We start from the raw sequence: 17,909 nt of genomic DNA on the forward strand, positions 1-17,909 counted from the left end.
TTCCCATCTCTAAAACACTTGATTAATAGAATAATAAACCATTTAGAAATAGATTGTATCTTTGCATTTCATTTACTTTCAATCTATTGTACTTCATTTGTGTGGGTCACGATTATGGCTGTGGATTTTTCCCACAGCTGCTCCCAAGCTGCTCCACAGCATATGACAGCAGAATTGCTCACCAAAATGGTAGCAGTCGCAGGAGCAATTTTCATTTTTCTCTCTCTGTTGCCACAGTATAAAATTAGAGACTGAATGTTTTGAGTTAACACAGTCCAGAAAGTATAACATCTTGTCCATCGAAGCATTACAATGATTGTCGGCTGGTATTTGAATACTGGGAATCCAACATTCTACTACTGGGAAGAATTACTCATTGTGATGGAGTAATGCATCGATTGACAGATAGTCAAAGACACAGCATGCTTCAGCTTCAACTGTGAATATTGATTCAATTTCCTCCCCTCTTTTGTGGCTTAGTAACATCCAAAAGCTGGTGATGACGACATTTGCCCGCGTGGATTAAAATAGAAAAGAACATAAATTAATAAAGGACTTTGGTGTTGGTCATATTCTCTGGTGTAATTATTTTTTTGGAAAATAGAAGACTACTGACAAACTGACTAACAGAAACACTAAAATGTCTTCAAGGATTTAATCAAATGAGCCAAATAACTGAAGGAATGGCATGTTGATGTCAACTCAAGTTTCAACTAACATTAAGTCACTAAATTTGAACACCCATCATCTTTTCCCACATTACTCCTGAAAACCTCTTTTCATTGATGAATAAGCTAGTTCCATTAATAGCTTTGCATGTTTAATCAGTAGATCAGACAGACAAGGAAGATTTTAGTTTCCATCCAAATGAATGTTGAGTTTGTTGCTCTCAAGTGGGATTGCTCAGAATTCCTCGTTTTTATCCAAAGCGCTCCTTCTTGTTCAAGAATTGAAAACAAATCAATATTGGAAAATTATTACTTTAAATCACACCTCAGAAGTCAGCACTTCAAACAGCAGAAACAAAACTATATTAAAAACTAAATATTAATCATGAATTTTTATAATTTACTTTTTGAAGATATACCATCTACAAGGTAACTAAAGTTAACTGGTGAATGGGAGGTAGAGGAAAATAAATATTAGTAGTGGTTTTAACTACTTCAGCCCATTTCATCATTTATGGAGATCATTGCTAGCTTTGGATCTAATTCAATAAAGTTGCCATTTCTCTCTAACTAAAGCTAAAACTGAGATTTGTCTGTTAGAGGATAAATTGCCATTTGTGGAAGAGTTTTAAACTTACACTGTTTTGCAGTCTAGTTTTCAGAATGCAGATTCCTCAGCTTCCCAATCACTAGATAAAAAAATCAGTTCCCCCAAACTTTTAGAAATTTCAATTACTGTCAATTACAACTTCACCTTTTGAATTCTGGCTTGATACAACTCCGGCAAATTACTTTATACTCCTTTGCAAGGTCACTAGAAGTGTCCACAGCACTTTATTCTGTTCAGGGCTTTGCATTTCTTCTACTTACGAGTACAATTTGGTCACTGGCATATTTGGATTTTTCTGTTGCTTTCCATCCATGTTATTAACTGATATGGACTTCTACCAGTTGCACCAACTAATTAGGTGTACCAGCCCATTATCTCTAATCCATTCCTGCTACTGAGCCAATTTCCTGACTAGATAAAAATATGACTTCAGCTCTATAAGCTTCATCTTTAATGAGCAGTTTCTTTGCAAAGCATTAATCAAGTCCCTTCTCAGTCGTACAACACAGAAATGAGACCTTCAGCACACCATATCCTTGCCAACAATTTTGTCCATCTTCACTAAACCCATTGCTCATATTAGCATCATATAGATAATAATCATAGATATCCACTGCTCACAACTTTAATTTACATATTTCATTCAGACTGAAAATGTAGTATCTACCTTTCTAAAACTCACACTCTCTTTCAGTTTCAAATGTTCAAATTGTTCAAAAATAATCACAGACTTACATAATTTCCTAACTTTAGATTAACAGGTGTATAATTGTCCCCTTTTTCATCTCACTTTCCTTTTCAATAGCAGACTGACATAGAACGCAGAACACTACAGCACAGCATTGGTCGCTCCATGCACGATGTTATGCCAACCTTAAAACCTTGTCTATGATCAATCTAAACCTTCCTTCCTACATGGCCCTCCATTTTTCTAATATCCACGTGCCTTCCTAAAAAAATTTTAAATGTCCCTAATGTTTGTGCCTCGTGAGTATCACAACCTGGGTGTTTCATGCTCCCATTACTCTGTGTAAAGAACTTATCTCTGATATTCTTTCTTTCTTTCTTTCTTTTTCTTTTTAAATCTTTTTATTGACTTAGTACACAAAAGGTAAACCATATAGGTACTAATACAATGTTGCAATATAACTTTACAAGAGATATTAATACACAGAAAAAATTAGTACAAACAGTGCAGTTTAGATATAAAATAACAAGGTAATATAATAGTATACTAATTTTCATACATATCAATAAGGAAAGGAAAAAAACCTCCAAAAAACCCCCCCCAAAAAAACCCCACCGTGCAACTAATCTAAAAAGCAAAGCAAAGCAATGGGCTAACTAGGAATCAAGTAGAGTTAAACAACTTAAAACAATCACGTCCTCAAACCCGACCTCCATTAAAAAGTTAAAAAGCAAGAAGGGAATGTAAATATGGACCAAGAGAGAAAAAAAAATTACATTAAATGAAAACGTTGAATAAAAGATCTCCAGGTCTGTTCAAATTTAGCTGAAGAATCATAAAAATTACTTCTAATTTTCTCCAAATTTAAACATAGTATTGTCTGGGAAAACCAAAAGAACGTAGTTGGAACATTAGTCTCCTTCCAATGTTGTAAAATACATTTTTTCGCCATTAAAATAAGAAATGCAATCATTCTACGGGCTGGAGGAGAAAGATTGCTGGAAATTTTAGGTAATCCAAAGATAGCAGTAATAGGATGGGCTCTGATATTCTTTCAAATTCCTTACTATCTCTTCTTTCAGTTAGTCCTAATGAAGGGTCTCGGCCTGAAACGTTGACTGTACTTTTTCCAATCGATGCTGCCTGGTCTGCTGCGTTCCACCAGCATTTCGTGCGTGTTCTCCGATATTCTTATCCCCCATACTTCCCTCCAATCACCTTAAAATTAGGCCTCCTTGTATTAGCCATTTCCACCCTGGGGCAACGTCTCTGGCTATCCACTTAAACTATGCCTCCTATAATCTTGCACGTATTTATCAAGTCTCTTTTCATCTCCCTTCGCTCCAAAGAGAAAAGCTCAACCTCTCCTCATAAGACAAGAATAGTTTCTTTACTTCCTTCAAAATCCTGGAATGAAACCTGGCTTGAGAATTTGTCACTATTCTTAAGAACTAGAAAACATATTTGAAGATGACTGGCAAAAAAAAATTAAAAGTGACATGAAGAAAGAAACTTAAAATAAAAGTAGAGTAACAGGGATATGGAATGCACTGCAAGGAGGAACAGTGAAACAGATTCAATCAAGGTATTCAATCTGTTTAAGTACTCAGGAGGAAAACAAAGTGCAGGGAATGAGAAGAAGTGGAGGAGTGGGAGCAGCAGCTATTCTTTCACATAGAACCAGTACAGACATAATGGGGTAAAAGGCCTCTGTTTTTTCTGTAACCTGTGACCCACTGCAAGTGCATTGATGTTTAATGTTGGTGAGTTCTCATTCCTTACTTTTCTTGAGCTATCTGGCATACTACAATCTTCCTAAAGTATTGTAATACCAACAGAAAGTAATAATTCAATAACAAATTCCTTAACTGTGTTGCCATGTACCAAGATATCAATTTTCAAAAGACAGACATTGATACAGACCACGTTCCCATAACATTAACATATTGTACTCTTGCTTTGATATTCCTTTCACAGTCAAATAGAAACTGAACTCGTTACTTACATGGAGAATAAATGCAAGTATGGACCAGCTAAACTGATGCTCTGCATCCAGATTAAAATGTCAGTGCTTTTACAAGTAAAGAATTATCTATAAAACCCAATGCAATAATTCATTTCTGATACATCTCAAGTTTTCAATTTCAAAATAAAATGAATCAAATGTTTAGTAAGATGCGTTTCAGCACCTGGCATTCCAAAACATGTCTTTACATATAATATGTAGGGTTGCCACTTAGAGTGTTCTACAAATTTCACTGCTTGAATGATTGTTTAAGACTGGCCAGGAACATCTGTTTTAACCACAATCAGGCTTAAGGGCAAATTTCCTTTTCCACTTTAAGTGCTGTAGGTTAGCAAATTTTATAAATACTGTAAATGCTTGCTTAAAATATTGCCTCAATTCACTATTATAAATTTAAGCTACAAATAGCTTTTGAGATTTTAACTTATGGCATCTGTTGATTTCAACAAATCATAATCAAAGTGAATTGGTCATATGATTTGTAGAACATTCTAAGTGGCAAGTGGCATATGGTTGTTGTGGTGGGAGATATTAATTTTCCAAATATCGATTGGCATTTCCCTGGGCGAGGGGTTTAGATGGAGTAGAGTTTGTTAGATGTGTACAGGAAGGTTTGAAGATAAGCCTACAAGAGTAGAGGCTGTACTTGATCTGGTATTGGGAAATGAGCCCGGTCAGGTATCAGGTCTCTCAGTGGGAGAGCATTTTGGAGATCTCCTTCACCATAGCATTGGAGAGGGACAGGAACAGACAAGTTAAGAAAGCATTTAATTGGAGTAAGGGGAAATATCAGGTTATCAGGCAAGAACTTGGAAACATAAATTAGAAACAGATGTTCTCAGGGAAACGTACAGAAGAAATGTGGCAAATGTTCAGGGGATATTTGCGTGGGGTTCTGCATAGGTACGCTCCAATGAGACGGAATGGATGGTAGGGTACAGGAACCGCAGTGTACAAAGGCTGTTGTAAATCTAGTCAAGAAGAAATCAAGAGATTACGAAAGGTTCAAAAAACTAGGTAATGATAGAGATCTAGAAGATTATAAGACTAGCAACAAGCAGTTTAAGAATGAAATTAAGAGAGCCAGAAAGGGCCATGAGAAGGCCTTGGCAGGCAGGATTAAGGAAAACCCCAAGGCATTCCACAAGTATGTGAAGAACAAGAGGATAAGTTGTGAGAGAATAGGAGCAATAACCCAAGTGTGACAGTGGAAAAGTGTGTATGGAACCAGAGGAGATAGCAGAGGTACTTGATGAATACTTCGCTTCATTATTCACTACAGAAAAGGATCTTGGTTATTGTAGGGATGACTTACAGTGCACTGAAAAGCTTGAGCATATAGTTACAAAGGAAGGGGATGTGCTGGAGCTTTTGGAAAGCATCAAGTTGGATAAGTCACCAGGACCGGACGAGATGTACCCCAGGCTACTGTGGGAGGCGAGGGAGGAGATTGCTGAGCCTCTGGCGATGATCACTGCAACATCATTGGGGACGGGAGAGGTTCTAGAGGATTGGAGGGTTGTGGGTGTTGTTCCCTTATTCAAGAAAGTGAGTAGAGATAACCCAGGAAATTATAGACCAGTGAGTCTTAATTCACTGGTTGGTAAGTTGATGGAGAAGATCCTGAGAGGCAGGATTTATGAACATTTGGAGAGGTATAATATGATTAGGAATAGTCAGCATGGCTTTGTCAAAGGCAGGTAGTGCCTTACGAGCCTGATTGAGTTTTTTGAGGATGTGATTAAACACATTGATGAAGGTAGAGCAGTAGATGTAGTGTATACGGATTTCAGCAAGGCATTTGATAAGGTACCCCATGCAAGGCTTATTGAGAAAGTAAGGAGGCATGGGATCCAAGGGGACTTTGCTTTGTGGATCCAGAACTGGCTTGTCCACAGAAGGCAAAGAGTGGTTGTAGACGGGTCATATTCTGCATGGAGGTCGGTGACCAGTGGTGTGCCTCAGGGGTCTGTTCTGGGACCCCTACTCTTCATGATTTTTATAAATGACCTGGATGAGGAAGTGGAGGGATGGGTTAGTAAATTTGCTGATGACACAAAGGTTAGGGGTGTTGTGGATAGTGTGAAGGGTGGTCAGAGGTTATAGTGGGACATTGATTGGATGCAAAACTGGGCTGAGAAGTGGCAGATGGAGTTCAACCCAGGTAAGTGTGAGGTGGTTCATTTTGGTAGGTCAAATATGATGGCAGAATATAGTATTAATGGTAAGACCTTTGGCAGTGTGGAAGGTCAGAGGGAACTTGGGGTCCGAGTCCATAGGACACTCAGAGCTGCTGTGCAGTTTGACCGTGTGGTTAAGAAGGCATACAGTGCATTGGCCTTCATCAATCGTGGGATTAAGTGTAAGAGCCCAGAGGTAATGTTACAGCTATAGAGAACTCTGGTCAGACCCCACTTGGAGTACTGTGCTCAGTTCTGGTCACCTCACTACAGGATGGATGTGGAAACCATAGAAAGAGTGCAGAGGAAATTTACAAGGATGTTGCCTGGATTGGGGAGCATACCTTATGAAAATAGGTTGAGTGAACTCGGCCTTTTCTCCTTGGAGCGACAGCGGATGAGAGGTGACCTAACAGAGGTGTATAAGATGATGAGAGGCATTAATCGTGTGGATAGTCAGAGGCTTTTTCCCAGAGCTGAAATGGCTAGCACGAGAGGACACAGTTTTAAGGTGCTTGGAAGTAGGTACAGAGGAGATGTCAGGAGTAAGCTTTTTTATGCAGAGAGTGGTGAATGCATAGAATGGGCTGCCAATAACGGTGGTGGAGCCGGATAGGATAGGGTCTTTTAAGAGACGCCTGGATAAGTACATGGAGCTTTGAAAACCAGTGGGCTATGGGTAACCCTAGGTAATTCCTAAGGTAAGGACATGTTGGGCACAGCTTTGTGGGCCGAAGGGCCTGTATTGTGCTGTAGGTTTTCTATGTTTCTATCTAAGATAACACCAGTAGTTGATTATACTGATATATGCAAAGTCTGCAATAAAGGAAGAGGCTAGTAAAAGAATAACAATGGGCCAAACTACCAAGTGATCTGCTCTAGGTTGAATGTTCAAGTTATAGCCAGCTCCAGGTAAGAACTGTAAATAAGAACAGATCTAAGATACCCATTGGTAAGAAATTGAAGTATCTGATGCAAATAAAATCTGCTCTTATTTACAGGAGTTGTTTTGTTATGCTAACAGACTTAATCATTTGCACTCTTTTTCAAAGAGTCAGTACCAGGGTTCTGAGAACTCCGAAGTGCAACAGAATTTAGTGTTACTTTCCTAAGCTGTACTGCTCACCAATTACATTTCATCTCATTCTAAATTTCTCAATAGCAGGGGGAAATAACATTTGGTCTTAATCAGTTTACATTAATCATTTTCAAAATCATCAAATTTAGACTTTAAGGTGTTTCAATCAAATATTTAAATCAATAGAATAAAAAAAATTCTCTGGCTATGCTGATGAGCACTGTTGAGCAGTGTACCATTTCTCTTGCTCACACATTATGAAATGGCTTTGACAAAATGAGTCCTATGAAGCTGTATCTTGCTTCATCAAGAAGAGGAGTAAGGAGAAAAATAAAAAGGCAAGGAGCTAAGAGAAAAGTTTGAGCAAAAAGACAACATTTTGTTACTACAGTTATAAATAGTCATGTATTGTAGCATCACTAATTGACTTTGGTTGATGATTTGATGATTCATAGAAGCTACCTAGAGATTTAATTGCGCTGTTTTAATCAGATCGCCTGTTAGAATTTGTCAATAAAATGTTTGGACATATGGCACACATAAATATTCACCAAAGCACATGGTATCAGATGTACTTTTCTATTATTTGAATATTGACACCTCATTCCAATGAATTCTCAGTTCTACGTAGATGTGTTTATATTACAGACAGTAGATAGATGGCTAACAACATGGAAGCATATTCTCATACTTCAGAACTTCATTACAAATTTCAAATCTGTTATACTTTGTTTACATGTAACAGCAAACGCTGTGACTAATAGACACAGCATGCAATTTCTGTTGTCAAATTATGTGTTGTGATGAGCCACAACTAATGGTTGTGGTTGATATCTGAGTCAATAACAGGATACCCAATAGAATGAGATGTTCGCAATGCATTGTACCAAAAACACCTTAAACTAGAACATTTAGATTGCTATTCCCAAAGCAGATTCATTCATAGGATCATAAAAAAACAGACCCTTTTGGCCCACCTCATCCATGGCAACTGTGATACCTTATCAACACTAATCCCATTTGACTGTATCCCTCTTCACCAAGAGTTCCCAACCTTATTAATGCCATGGTGACTTACCATTAACTGAGGAGTCCATGGACCCCAGATTGGGAATCTGTGCTCTACACCTTTCCTAAACAAGTACCTATCCAAATACATTTTAAATATTCTAATTATATCTCCCTCCACAATCTCTTCTGGCAGCTTGTTCCAGATAACAAACCACCTTTTGTGGAAAACCCTTCAGGTCTCTTCTAAATTTCTCTGCTCTCACCTTAAACCTGTGCCTTCTAGTTCCAAGAGTCCCCGACTTGGAAATAAAAGTACCTATCGGTTTTATCTAAATTTATAAATATCTATACAGTCATGTTTAGCCGCCAGCATTACAGACTATCCAATCTCTCCCTATAACATTAGTCTTCCATTCTAGGCAACATCCTAGTGAATCTCTTCTATATTTCCCTCTATTGTTACTCTATCCTTTCTGCGATGTGGTGACAAGAATTACACACAGCACTCCAATGTGGTCTAACCAATGTACAACTGCAAAATGACATCCCAACTATTTTATACTCAGTGCATCAGTCTGTGAAGGTTTAGGCATTAAATATAAACCTTTTGATGTCACTATTCCTTCACTACTCTATCTACACGTCACCACTTTCAATAAGCTATAGACTTGCACACCAAGGTCCATTTATAAATCCCTACATAAAGTCATTGCCAATTACTTTAGACTTCCAAAATGCATTATGTCACACTTGTCTGAATTGAATTCCATTGCCACTGTTCTTCCCAACTGAGCTATGTCCTGTATATAGTTGGATAGACTTCTTTACTGCCTGGGATTCCACCTATTTCTGTGTCATCTGCAAATTTACTAATCACATTTCATTAATTTGAACAATCAACAATTATTGACTCATGAATTTTAACATTTGGTTAGATAGTGGGAGGTATAATCAAAATGCCTTCAGTATGATTATAATATGGTGACTGATTTCTTACCAGATGATAAAAATATATCTTAATTAAGGATATATTTGAAATCACTGAAAAAAATCAGAGATGGCATAATAGCTTAAGATTGACAGATGGTCTATTCCATGAATTCTACTTTTCTTGATCATAAGAAGCAAAATAATTTCAACAAATGGATTTGTCTATTCACTAAATGGAATTCGTTTCCTAAACCAAGTTTTTTTATTTCAATCATTTTTGATACATATTTGTCCACATCTCTTTTTCAAAACTGCTCTGCGTTGTGCATAGCATGCTTAAATGTTGGAAATCTTCAGCAATGTAGACCTTGAACTAAAATTACTAAGAATTTAACAATGACTATTCCAGTTAGAGAATTACTACAAAAGCTATGAGATTTTATAGGCTGACAAAATAGTACAAGACATCCAAAAGAGCATGCTTTTCAATTGTATCATTTCATAACATCTTTAAGCTTGTATAAGAAAACTAAAGGATTATACAGCCTATGAAACAATGAACTCAAGGGGTTTGAAGTGGCAGGAAAAGGAAGCATATTGTGAAATGTGGAAATTAAGTTTATGAGTCATGTTTAGTCCCCTAGCACATGATGGTTTCACAGTTTCTTAAAAACTAATCATTTGCTGACAGAACACATTCATTCACTCAATTATAAAAGTAGGATTCTTCCCATCTAGGTCTAGAACCCATTAATATTTAAATATTTGGTTATTTCGGTGGCAACTCAGAAGCAAAGATAATGTGACAATTTTCAATCACCAGTAGAGTCATTTAATTTTGGCTTTGCTATTACTGGGGAATATTTAAGATGGTGCTTTGAAACAAGCAATCAATACATGTATTAACCTGCAATGTAAAACTCAAATATAATTGAAACTAAATAAAGCTCTGGAGCACCTGGACAATGAAGATGCATCTGTCAGGATGCTCTTCACTGATAATATCCCCTTGAAATCCATCACTTGCTCTATGACCTGGGTCTTGGTACCTCTTTGCGTAACTAAATCAAGAACAAAAAGGAGATGGTTGTGGACTACAGGAGGAATGGAGACAGGCTGTCCCCCTATTGACATTAATGGATCTGGGGTTGAGAGAGTGGTTTTAAGTTCCTCGGCATACACATCACCTAGGATCTCATGTGGTCCGTACATACTGACTGTGTGGTAAAAAAGGCACAAGAGCGCTTCTTTCACCTCAGACGGTTGAAGAAGTTTGGTATGGGCCCCAAATCCTAAAAACTTTCTACAGGGGCACAATTGAGAGCATCCTCACTGGCTGCACCACTGCCTGGTATGGGAACTGTACTTTCCTCAGTTGCAGGACCCTGCAGAGAGTGGTGCGGACAGCTGAGTGCATCTGTAGAGTGCAACTTCCCACTATACAGGACACTTACAAAGACAGGTGTGCAAAAAAGGCCCGAAGGATCATTGGGGATCGGAGTCACCCCAACCACAAACTGTTCCAGCTGCTACCATTCGGGTAAAGATACTGCAGCATAAAAGCCAGGACCATCAGGCTCCGGGACAGCTTCTTCAACCAGGCCATCAGACTGCTGAATTCATGCTGACGCAACTGTATTTCTATGTTATATTGACTATCCTGTTGTACATAATATTATTAAATTACTAAAATTACACATTGCACATTTAGACGGAGACATAACATAAACATTTTTACTCCTCATGTATATAAGGGATGCAAGTAATAAAGTCAATTCAATTCAATAAATCCTCAATGGCAGATCCCGGTTAGTATGGATTGGCAACATCTCCATATTCATTATCAGTACAGCTGTGTGCTTAGCCCCTGCTCTGCTCCTTTTATGCTCATGATGGTGTGGCAAAGTACAGCTCCGATGTTGTATTTAAGTTTGCTAATGACACCACTGCTGTTGGCTGAATCAAAGGTGGTGATGAATCAGCATACGGGAGAGATAATGAAAATCTGGTTGGCTGGTACCACAATAAAAACTTCCACTCAATACCAGCATAACCAAAGAGCTGATTATCAACTACAGGAGGAAGGAGCTTGAGGTCCATAAGCCAGTTCTTCTTGGGGGAGTGGAGGTGGAGATGGCTGGTATCTTAAATTTCTTGGTGTCAACATATCACAGGCCTGCCCTGGGACCAGTACAGAAATGTCATCACAAAGAAGGCACAACAGTCTTCTTGGGAGTTTGTGTAGATTCGGCACGTCACCAATAACTCTGACAACCTTCTATAGATGCACAGTGGAGAGTCTCCTAACTGATTGTGTTATGATCTGGTACGGAAAAGTGGTGAAAGTACTTCAGTGCATCATAGACAAAGCCCTCCCCACATATGAGTACATTTACATGGCGTGCTGCCACAAGAAAGCAGCATCCACCATCAAAAGACCCCACCATACAAGGCCATGACCCTTTCTCTCCACTATAATCAGGCAGGAGGTACAGATGCTTTAGAACCCACACCACCAGATTAAGGAACAGTTATTACCCTACAACCACCAGGCTCCTAACTCAACATGGATAACTTCCTTCACCACTATTCTGACTACTCTTAAACAGCTTCAATGACCTCAGACTCACTTTTAAGGACTCAAGTTCTCAGTATTATTTTTACTTGCAGAGTTTGTCTTTTGCACATTAGCTTTTGTCAGTCTTTGCCTGTTTATCTATAGTTTCTTGTAAAATTCTATTGTATTTGTTTTTACTATACATGCCTGCAAAAGAATTTCAAGGTAGTATATAGTAACCTGCACATATTTTGATATTAATTTACTTTGAATGTAGAACTTTTAAGCTACAAGCAATTCACGGTGAAATGTTATTTTACTTGATAAATTCTAATGATTTTTTCCTAAAAAGATAAATTTGTATGTTTTTATTTAACAGCATTCATATCCATTTTACAAGAAGCAGCCCGTCAACATTGCAAGAAATCGTCAGCCTATTAAGAACATCTTAAATACTGATCCCGTAGCAACTGCATGTTAACTTCAGAATGTCAATCTAATTTGTTGACCTCTGTTTCCATTTCCAAAATAAAACTCTGACATCAGAAGCATAATACACAGGATGGCTACCTGCATGGTGTACAGTACAAATAGATCCCACTGGGACATTAAGATTAGTATTTTTCTTCCAGATACAGGCTGGAATTAATGAGGATACCTGCAACTATACTGGCGAGCTGCTGAGTACGAGTGATGGGATAGATTCTGCGTGCCTGTACGATTGCTGCAGCTATTTTCTTTGCATGCCTTTCCTCTCCATAGATCCTTAAGATGGACGCAAGTGACTGTTGATCTAAGGCATTCACGACGTCAGCTGCGGTGGGCAAGTCGGGGTACCTACGCACAAGAGGAGCCAATTAATTTCTTTGACGTCATCTTCATTGACAGGGGTGAAGCTTCACAGAACAGAGAAACAGAGCTGAAATGCTCACGGCATACAAGTGTGTTTGAGGTTCATTTTAGTAACAGATGGTAAAAGGAGACATGAAACAAGGCATTTTGCAGCTTATTCTTTCATTCTTCTGATCTGAAAATAATTAAACCTATTTTTGTTAAATTTATTAAAAGTTTCCAAACAATAATTGGAATTCTAAATTTGTCTCATGACAAAATTCTATATTACATCTAATGAATTGTATAAATCTTGGTGCATAGCTCATTAATAAAAAGATATATTGTTCTTTGAAGTGAATATCAGACCCCAAGTGAAACATTTCATATGGCTGAGTTGACCCAGTGCACAGTTCCCTTTATTACTTGCACATAAATGTAGAATGAAGCTTTAAAAAAACGTAGGTGGAGCAGTTCGAAATAAAATGTAACTACTTCAACAGAGAGCAATTTAATCACATAAATTCATTCTCATTTTAATCTTGATTTTGCTACAACACAAAATTTATTAATGATAGTTACATAGTTCAAGATTCTAATATTTAAATAAGCAGCATGTATTCTACCAAATTTAGAAAATTAGTTCAATAAAAATTACATGACATCAACAAGGGCCAAAATTCTTCAGCTATTGAACTTCTAGAGAAATGGAAGCTTGATTCAATTTCTATTAGTTTTCATCAGCCGATCGGAGTAGACAGAGAGGAAAAGAAATCTATGATATACCAGTACGAGCTATCAAATTTAATCTGCATTTAATGCACAGTATATTTCCCAAAAGATAGTTACTAGTTCACTATTTGTTGTATTTAAATCAAATGTCGCATTATTTATGCCATTACTGTATTTTGTACATATTTAAATGTTATGCATAAGACTGAAATTATAACATTGTGTTATTATATAATTGTATATAATAATCATTTCAAAAACAAATTATTAAAAGTGATACAAATTTAAAAGGGGATTATGTGAATGGTGTTGGATATCAATTTCAGGTGTGAAGTAGCTGCAATACACCTAACCAGCAAGGTGTCACTGTGCCCAATGTCACCCTGCTTGCCTGCTAGTTCAAGCTAACTCAAGGAAAGCAGTCCAAGTTCCTCTATTGCAATGTGTCATGAGGCCAAGTAATGATGTCTCTACCTGCAAACATACAATTCAGAAACAGTTCAATATCACACACTCCACAAGCAAGTCAAAATGAAACATTTAATTGGAAATTGGTCACGTGCACTGATACAGTGAAAAGCTTCGTTTGCATGCCATCCAAACAGACCCTTCCACATAAAAGTACAGTGAAGTAGTACAAAAGGAGAAAGAATAAAGTACAGTATCATTTTAAAAACAAATTATTAACAGTGATACAAATCAAATGAAGTAGTTCTCAGAAGAGCCCAAGCAGTTAGATCGCTCATACCAATAACAAGAGAAAGACAATTCAGATTCCTAGGACACATCATGAGGAAAGATGAACTAGAAAAAGTCATACTCTCTGGAAAGATTCAGGGGAGCAAACCTAGAGGAAGACCTCTGCTTATGTACATCAAAAGCATAGCCAGGTGGCTACACATCGAGGAAATGGAAGTCATCCAAAGAACGAGGGATAGATCTATATGGAAAACCATGGTCACCAACGTCCGCATCGGATATGGTACCTAGACAGACAGACAGTGTCACAGTAAAGTGCAGTGTAGACAGTCAGATAATGTGAAAGGGTCATGTTGAAAGGTAAACTGAGAGATCAGGACTTTTTTTCTTATTGTACATGTGCTCAAACAAAGACTGTTCTGTTCTAAATAGTGACCAAGTAACCATTCAGACACTGTCCTTTGCAAAAAAAAAATGGACTGCATCCTGGCAGAATCAGACGAGCTGTGTATTTTTTCCACTTTTAAGCAATCAAGCTGAAAAGTAGCGAAGATGTCCTTTATTATTGCCAGAATTTCCATACTAACCAAAGCAAATATGGAATCTCTCTTCTCAGTTAAACAGACATGTCTATAATTATGGCAAATTAGATCTTGGAATAGCACTGTAAATTGCTCGCAAAACAGTCAAACAAAAGATATCAAGGTCAGCTACTGTTGTCCATCCTTTAGCTTTAACACAGTGGTTTTGTGTGGCTTGCTTTGTCATCTGAGAAGCTAAGAGTCAATCAAATTGCTGTGTGCCCAGGTGCATCACAAAAAGAACTGACCAGATAAGGGCACCACATTTCCTTATTGTAGCACAGTTATCTACTTGAAATTTTACAACAATCTGGTCATTTCATGATTACCACTACACTTATGTTTTCCAAAAAAAAAGGAATTGAAGAATTCAAGATTATTTAATTAACTAAATGTAAACACACCAGCCACCAAATTGGACACATATCTCCTATTGTGTTGCATGTAACTAGATTGCTAGTCCAAAATTTCAATGGTAATACGGAATGAGGATGGAATCATATCAATTCAAGGATCAAACATGATACAATGCCTCAGGAACCATATTGCCGGTTTATTTTTTAAAATAAGTTTTGACTCAGAGGTTCATTCTCCTTGCACTGAGTTGTAGAGAACAGATCCTTTGGACCACCACACCCATGCTGACCTTCCTGCATGTCTACACTAATCCCATTTGCGCCCATTAGATTCATGTATTTTCATGACTTGCTTATATAAATCTTTGTCTAATTGTACCTCAAAATCGTGATACTATCAAAATCTAAGCAGCAAATTCTAAATACCAGCCACTTTCTATGCAAAATAAACTTTACCTTAAAATTCCCTTTAATAGTCCTTTCTTAAACCCTTTTGTTTTTGATAGTCGTACCTTAGGAAAAAATACATTCTGGCTCTGCTGAATCTACGTCTCTTATTTTATATACTCCTATCAGGTCACTCTTTAGCCTCATTTACTCTTGGGAAAACAAACCCAATATCTCCCCATCACTATAGTCCCCCAACCCAGGCATTTCTTTTGGACTCTTTATAGTACAACCACATTCTTTCTACAGTACAGGGACCAGATAGCAGAAAACTCTGAGCACGGTCTAACTAAGGTTTTGTAAAGTTGCAACATAACGTCCTAATTTTTATATTCTAAGCCTTGATCTGTGAAGTTAATATGCCAGAGGCCTTCTTAAGTAATAGACCACTTTTCAAATAAAAACTTCATTACTTTGAAGGTATGTAGCCCAGTGCAAGATTAAACAAAGATAACAGGATACCAGTGATCAAAGACATAATGAGTTGAATGAACTAAACTGATTAACTGAAACAAAATGAGTGTAGAAGGAATCAACCTGGGTGAAGGGCAACCAAACTAAAAGGTGACAGTTCAACCTTCAAATCATCAATTCTTATAGCATGGCAAGAGTGAGCACAGCAACAAAGCTCAAAGTGGTCATCCTCCATCAGCAAGGTCTCTCCCAAGCAGAAACTTTGTGACAGACAGGAGTTTCAAAATGTGTTGTCCAAGCTCTTCTGAAGAAGCACGGAGAACAGGTGAGGCTGAGGATCAGAAATGCCGTGGTTGGCCACAGAAACTGAGTGCAGCAGACAAGAGATATATCAAAATGACATCCCTTCTAAATCAGAAGATGTCCAGCATTGCTATCAGCCCTGAACTCACAGAAACAACTGGAACCCAAGTACACCCCTAAAACCCAGAGAAATCTTGTCAGAAGTGGTCTTCATGAAAGAGTTGTTGCTAAAAAGCTATTCTTCTGAAATGGAAACAAAGCTAAGAGACTTGCCTATGTACAAAAAACAGAAGAACTGGGGTGCTGAACAAAGGCAGCAAGTTCTCTGGAAGGACAAGCAAAATTTGACATTATTGGCTCAAACAGGAGGCAGTTTGTCCGTAGAAGAGCTGGAGATCACTACCTGGATGCGCGTCTGCAGCCAACAGTGAAGCACATTGAAGGTTCCAGAAATGTAATCTAAGTGATTATGACTGTGGAAAGGTTGTTGGTGCTAGACAGGGTGCTTTGAGTATCTCAAAAACTGCTGATCTCCTGGGTTCCACGCACAACAGTCTCTGGAGTTTGCGTAGAATAGTGCGCTAAACAAAAAAACATCCACTGAGCAGCAGTTCTGTGGCAAAAAATGGCTTTTCAGTGACAGCTTCCAGTTTAAGATGACGCTGGTGAAGCACAGTGACGATTTGCAGATAGCAAACAAAACAAAATATTACTGTAACATGCACAACTTTTCTCAGATACGATCACTACAGTCAATAGCTTCTAACTTCCCTTTCAGAGTTGAAGTGTTGAACTGCCTATATGACCTGGCTTTTTTGCGGTGCAGGTCAATTGCGGCGTGGCACGTACGGCCCAAATCAAAGTGCCTTGGCCCAGGCAGAGAGCAGGGAATGAGCTAATGTCTGGCGATTGCTGGAGCGGACTTGGAGGCAATTTGATGCAGCAGAACTGAGACGAGGCAAGTGGAGGCAATGCACAGTCAAGGTGATGGGGTCCAGGACTGGGCATGAGCGCAAGGAAACACCCAAGGTTTGAGCAATTTAAGCTGTGGGCCAAATTAGAAAAGTTGGGTACAGGTCAAATCTAGGTGGTGGAGCCCTGGCCCTTAAGTTAATCAAAGTGGCAGGGCCCAGGTCTGAAAGTGAGGAACAACCCGAGATTGGGATGATTTAAGCACCAGGCCGTATTGAAAAGGTCAAGGTGTTGGGGGGGGGGGTGAAGAGGACTGGGCCAGTTCAACTCGCTGCTCTATGAGGTTTACTCGTCTCTGCAATGAATTGCTGCTGTGGCCTGCAACTAATGGGCTCCTGAATTGGTTGCAGTGATGACTGGCTTTGTGTCTGTGTTTCACTTTGGTGAACTTCAGCTCCGAATGTTATTTGCTTACTTTTATCGTTTACATGATTTTTTTTTGGCACATTGGGTGTTCAACGGTCTCTTTTTTTTCCCCAGTGGATTCTATTGGGTTTCTTTGTTTTGTGGCTGCCTGTAAGGAGACAAATCTCAAGGTTGTATGTAGTATAAATACCTTGGTAATAAATGAACTTTGAACCTTGAAAATTGCCAAACTGGTTCAAGCTGACACGAAGGCAACAGTAATTTAAATAACTACTCGTCCCAACAGTGGTGCATAGAAGAACATGTCAGACCTTAAAGCAGATGGGCTACAGCAGCAGAAGACCACACACATACACTCAGCTGCCACTTTATTAACTACAGGGGGTAGCTACTAAAATCTCCTCTGAGTGCATGGAAGTTTATTAATATAAGCAAATGCTGCTAGTGTTACACAAGGGTC

The 17,909-nt window shown here is 38.3% G+C and overlaps 1 protein-coding gene across 1 annotated transcript in view; it reads right to left on the reverse strand.

Moving 5' to 3' along the window:
* Positions 1-17,909, reverse strand: part of mettl15 (methyltransferase 15, mitochondrial 12S rRNA N4-cytidine) — a 91,454-nt gene that overhangs the window by 8,562 nt on the left and 64,983 nt on the right. Inside the window, exon 4 of the mRNA XM_063061758.1 lies at positions 12,407-12,585. Within this exon, the coding sequence (XP_062917828.1) occupies positions 12,407-12,585 (179 nt within the window). The remainder of the gene's footprint in view (positions 1-12,406; positions 12,586-17,909) is intronic.

The sequence above is a fragment of the Mobula hypostoma genome, chromosome 11 (assembly GCF_963921235.1).
Source record: "Mobula hypostoma chromosome 11, sMobHyp1.1, whole genome shotgun sequence".
In the NCBI taxonomy this organism is placed as follows: domain Eukaryota; kingdom Metazoa; phylum Chordata; class Chondrichthyes; order Myliobatiformes; family Myliobatidae; genus Mobula; species Mobula hypostoma.